At 37.9% G+C, this 5655-nt stretch overlaps 1 protein-coding gene across 1 annotated transcript; it reads left to right on the top strand.

Annotated features, from left to right (window-relative positions):
- The first annotated feature begins 3713 nt into the window (after positions 1–3713).
- LOC148640198 (free fatty acid receptor 2) lies at positions 3714–5437 on the top strand. The gene has a single exon (XM_088620970.1). The coding sequence runs from the start codon at positions 3730–3732 to the stop codon at positions 4669–4671; it is 942 nt and encodes a 313-aa protein (XP_088477096.1). The 5' UTR covers positions 3714–3729; the 3' UTR covers positions 4672–5437.
- The last annotated feature ends 218 nt before the right edge of the window (positions 5438–5655 follow it).

Genomic DNA, 5655 nt, shown 5'->3' with positions numbered 1-5655 from the left:
ACTTTTTGTGAAGGTTGAATTGTATAACTAGCTGAGATAGACTAACTGGGATAGTTTAGAGCTGCAAAATCACACAGACATAATGGTGAAAAACTGACCAGGACTTTTACATGAAGCAAACACCAATATCATATAAGAAAGAATCCTTTTCAAACATTTTAAAAGCAAAATATCATTTTTCTTCGGATATTCCCTACTTCCCTACTTCACTATGAGCACCAATAAACCCTGTGTGTCTCCCCTGAACCCTGTCTATGGTCCTTTTTCTGGATTTGCCACCTCGCATAGTGTCTAAACACCATCCTCCGGGGGAGACCAACCCAGCTTCTGTGACACCGATCCTATAGCGTCTCCCCTTTGTCGCCTCCTTTGAGTTTCACAACTCCTTTCCACTTCCTGCCATACTCCAGTTACTGTACAACTCCCCTATATCTCTGGCGAGCTCCGGAGTGTGCAGGAGTGATTTTCTAAATAAAGATTTGAAACAGAATTAAAAGTTTTCACTGGAGAAAGAAAAGTTTTTTGCTTAAATCCACTTTAGAAGAGAAAGAAATTAAAATGAAATAACAGAAGTACAGTTCTTGCCATTCTTAGGGAACTTAAGTCTCAACTCTGCATCCAGCGCACTGCTGCTGGGTGATTAAATTTTCTGCCTCAAACCTAAAACAACACTTCTTTCTTCACACCAAAACCCCTCAGCCAATGCAATGAGCTACTGACATTCTCAATTCCACAGAAGCTGGATTGAGAGTCAGTGTTGTACCACAGTGTTGAGACACAGCTGAAAGAGAGCTGGTGCTCTGAACAGTCACCCTGTGTGAATGGATGTCTGTGGTTCACGTTTTAAGGGTCTGAAATATACTGTATGATCATAAATGCAATTGTCTGGAGAGACCAATCTTGACAATTAATCAAATTCAACACAAAAGTGAAGGCTAAAGGAATTTTTTGTACTTCATAGATTCTTGCTTTCTTGTGTGTACTGTGTATGTGTGTGCTTTTCTCATCTTTCTCTGTTTTGATTTATATGAAAGGAAAACCAAATTTAGCATTTTTAAATAATCCATTTTAATTGTGTCTTATCATGACAAAGAAATGTATAAGGCTTTAAAAACTGGGAGGGTATAATTTGGTTAATACACAACATCATTAAAACAGTAATAACAGATCCCTTCAGTTTTCTATTGGGGTCACAGTATATTGTGCTGTGCCCTCAAAACAAGTCTGAGGGTGTCACAGGTGTGAGGTTTGTTGTACATTAGCCTGGAGCTCTGCGAGCTGGAATTGGCGACAGTCTCTAGGCTACTTAATGTCTTCACCTCTCCTCCTGCAAATATTAATGTGGCTCAGTTGTGGTTTGTGATAATTATGTTCATCACACCATATACAGTATAATGGTATAATAGGAAAGGTATGATTTCTACATGTGCATAATTCTGTTGTATACACCAACATTTTTCAGCGTTAAATAGTGTGCATTAAAATGTTTTTTCAACAGAGAACAAGAGGAGAACACATTATTTTTCAATCTGACAGAATATTTTAATGCAGTATAGTCACAAGGTAACATTATTATGTTAAACTGCACAAATGACTTTGTCAGAATGGAAGTACAAGTTTTAAAGTATTTTATCTAATATATACAAGTAAACACTTTCAGATGTTAAGTATTACAAGAGTAAGCTGAGAGCATATTGCATGTTGGGCAAGAATGGCTGGTTATTTTGATTCAAGTCAAATGCTTCCACCAACTGTCTGTTATGAGGAACTACAATTTATGAGAAAAGGCTGACTGATAACTCAAGTAATCATGTTCATTTGATAGCTGCATTCATATAATTGTCCATCATATTGTAATAAGGGTAATCAATGGAAACAGATCGTTATAGAAATCCCAGTAGAATATGGAGCTTGCCTTTCACAGAGCATATAGGTCCTGAATGCTGTTGCCAGTACAATACAAATTTATCAGTAGACAAACAAAAAAGCACAAAAATACATAAAGATGTTCATAAAAAAAGAAAAAAAGGGTACAAATAGCTGTATTTTAGAAAATGCTGAAGAGAACAGATGAGTTCTAAGCCTTGATTTAAAAACACAGATGGACTCAAAGCTTTTGAAAGTCTCAGAGAACAGAGCTCTGCAGTTTTGATAAATAGAGATATAAGTCTCAGTTCCAGATTTGGGGAATGCAATTCAGTCCCGAGACTGCTTTTTATTAATATTAAGCAGGTGTGTAGGCAACAAGCAGACCTGCCAGGTACAGTGGGATTCTCCTATTCAAAGACCTAATTTGAGATGGTGAATCTACAATTACAGAATTGTAAATCAATATTTTAAATGGGATAACACTGTAAGAAGTTCTGGCAATTTCTTTGTCAGTATACTGTACAAGGAGCTGTACAAGAAGCTGTAAATATGACAGAGAGTAAAGTACAACTTTATCCTTTTAAGTTGTTTTTGTTCTAATTAATCAGTGTTACTGGCACCGTCACAGCACTCCCATTACCAAATATATATCTATCAAAAGGCTACAGCATTGGACATGTTTTTCTTTTATTGCTATATGAGTGTTGTTGAATTATTTGAATGCACTGACCATTGCTTCCTGTAAAGCTCATTTATTCTGAGCCATTTCACTAACTGGTAGATAATGCTGGTGCTTCTTAGCTTCTCATTGTGTGTCACTCCACCTGTAATTAAACCTTCTATTTAAGCCTGAATTTTATTGGCATGTTTCATTATTTAGTTCTGCATGACATGGCACAGAGAAGAGACAATAAAGGATGTGACCAACAGCTCTTAAGCTTCAGTGCTGGGATTTATTGTTCATTCTGCAGTACAGATTTTTTGGGCAGACCTATTTTAACATATTTTGTGATAAGACAGAACCATGAGTAAGAATATCAACATTGCTGCTCGCTGTCAGGGTTTCACGTAAGATAGAAGATTTTTATCCAAAAGGCAAAGACGAAATAGGATTACTATCTGATCTGTAAGCCAACTTTGCAGGAATGCATCTGATGAAGAGATGTATTAGCCTTGTGGAATATATTTACATGGATTAGACTTAATCAGGTCGCTAGTAAAACAAGGAGCTTCTACTGGATGGAAAAGAAAAGTTTAAAAGTGAATCTGAAAATACTTTGTCACCGGGATGTTATGAGCTGCACAAGTCTGAATACCTGTGGTATGAATCTTCTAGGTCATGTAAGAGAATGAGGTGAAGAAGCTACTTTGGAAGGAATCTGCATATTCAGAAGAGAGTCTGAAATTTACTTCAAGATCTCTACAGCACATGTATGGACTGTTTTACAGAATAATATGGGATTTTCTTGAAAAAACAGTTCTCTTCAACAGAAAAACATTTTCTTCAGATTGACAGCACCATATACTGCATGTGTATTTGAGAGGGAAAAAAAAGACAAATTGGCACATCTAGAAAGTAAAGTTGAATTACCCTTTTCAGCCAATGATTAACAGATGCAGAAACATTCTTACAACTCTGACGCCAATCTTTTAACGGTTTTCCATCTCTTTGAGCAACAAAGTCTCTACACAAACTTGTGCCTAAGAAGGAAACAAGCCAAAAGGTTCTGAAGACACTTTAAACCAAATGGAATATTGCAACATGATATATTTATGAAGTCCTAATTCAATTTTCACAGTTACTAAGAATGCCTGCATACAGAACCCCAACAAATATGTTTTGTTTTGTGATGTTCTAATATGGCTCCAGGTCAACTTGAACATAAAGATTATCTCTTTCTTACTGTCTACTCTCTCACACTACTGCTGGGCCTGCCTTCCAATATCCTAGTGCTAGCTGCCTTTGTCAACAAAGCAAGGACCGAAGGCACCACTCCCAATGTCGTTTATGTCATAAATCTTTGCTTGGCTAACTTAGTCTTTGTATTATGGCTGCCCATTAAAATAGTGGAGACGTTAAAGAGTTGGACTCTCCCTGCTCTTTTGTGTCCAATTTATAACTTCTTCCACTTCAGCACAATCTATGCCAGCACACTCTTCCTGACATCGATAAGTGTGGGCCGCTATCTCAGCATCGCCTTCCCCATCAGTTACAAGCTATATAAGAAAGCCAAGAATTCCTGTTTCGTGTGTGTGTTTTTCTGGGCAATAGTCATCACCCATGTGGCTTTGGTATTAACCGTACAGGAAAATGATGAAGACCTTTTTATCTCTTCCTCCGCGGACAATACCTCGACTTGCTACAACAACTTCACGAAAGAGCAGCTGGATTTCCTGGCTCCGCTGCGTCTGGAGATGGCTGTGGTCCTGTTCTTCATTCCCCTGTTAGTGACGTCCTTCTGCTACTTCAGGTGCATCGCGCTGGTGGTGAGGTCCTGCTTGCACACCAGGAGGAAGCGCAGGGTGATAAGAGTGGCTGTGTCCACACTGATCGTTTTCGTGGTTTGTTTCGCGCCGTACAACGTCTCCCATGTGGTGGGGTTCATCCGGCACGAGAACGTCGAGTGGAGGGGAGAGGCGCTTCTCACCAGCACTTGCAATGTCTTCCTGGAGCCCATCATCATGTTCTTCCTGTCCTCCTCTACCGAGCACCGCTTAAACCACTGCTGTCAGCTCCCGAGGGAGACGTTCTCGGAGACCAATTGCAAAGCTCCCCCATCACACAACAAGAGGCAAGAATGATTCAACTGCTGTGACTGCTGCTCGGAAAGTAAACGCTTGATTTGATAAAAATGTATATTTTAAATGAAAAATGTAAGCAGCAGGAAATATGTGCAACTAAATTAAAATTTGGCTGTTGAGACCTCTTCACCTCAATGTAATTGTTTAAGTATAAAGCAATAACAAAAGATAATATAAGATTTCCAGGTTTCTTTAATAGCTAGTATTTTGAAGGTAAAATGCCAGTTCCCAGTCCTAGTGGGTTATCATCTGACTACAGTGCTTAATTACTTTATTTATTCACTTTGTTGTTTTTTCAGTACCTTTATGACCAGATTGTGTTTGAATGCTGGTTCTGAAGAAGTCCATTAGGTTGAATTTGTCCATATTTCTATGGACAAATTCTATTTATTATTTACTATTCAAAATCAAAAGATCAATTAACTTAGCTTGTCAGTGAACTGGACATACAGTACCTTTGAATGTGGGAATGTAGGCTCTTCTATAATGGTTGCTCTTCTCTGGACTGATTCCAGAAAAGGACTGTCTTTTACCAAAACTAAAGGAACTAACATGATGAAAATAATGTATTAAACTGAAAGATTAATTAAGTAACAGAGAGTTCAGATGGAACCAAAAACCAAAAGTCATGGGAGGCACACACCTAATGTGAGAGTTCAAGTGACGTTTGAATTTTTAACATCCATTGAAGATTCATTGATTGTTCTTAGTTTCCACCTCCTTATCTGCTACTTTGGAGACAGGCAACTAGACATTTGTTTCTTGATCTGGGGATCTTTATGGGGATCTTTTGGTCTTCATGAATCATGTCACATTCATACAATGCATAAAATCTAGTGCAATGTCTAATTTTAAAATGCCATGAAATGAATGTTGCCTTAACTGAAAAAGATCAAAATAGTATGTTTTGTTCCAGATGCCTCATTTTAAGAGGAAAGGTATGTTATTGACTCAATCATTTTCTCACTGCTTTTCATGTTAATT

This window comes from Lepisosteus platostomus, chromosome 26, assembly GCF_059453375.1.
Source record: "Lepisosteus platostomus isolate fLepPlt1 chromosome 26, fLepPlt1.hap1, whole genome shotgun sequence".
In the NCBI taxonomy this organism is placed as follows: domain Eukaryota; kingdom Metazoa; phylum Chordata; class Actinopteri; order Semionotiformes; family Lepisosteidae; genus Lepisosteus; species Lepisosteus platostomus.
This window is presented reverse-complemented; position numbering and strand designations above follow the sequence as displayed.

Bases quoted from the DNA above. Each gene is read 5' to 3' on its own strand.
- LOC148640198 (XM_088620970.1), top strand. From the start codon at position 3,730: ATGGCTCCAGGTCAACTTGAACATAAAGATTATCTCTTTCTTACTGTC.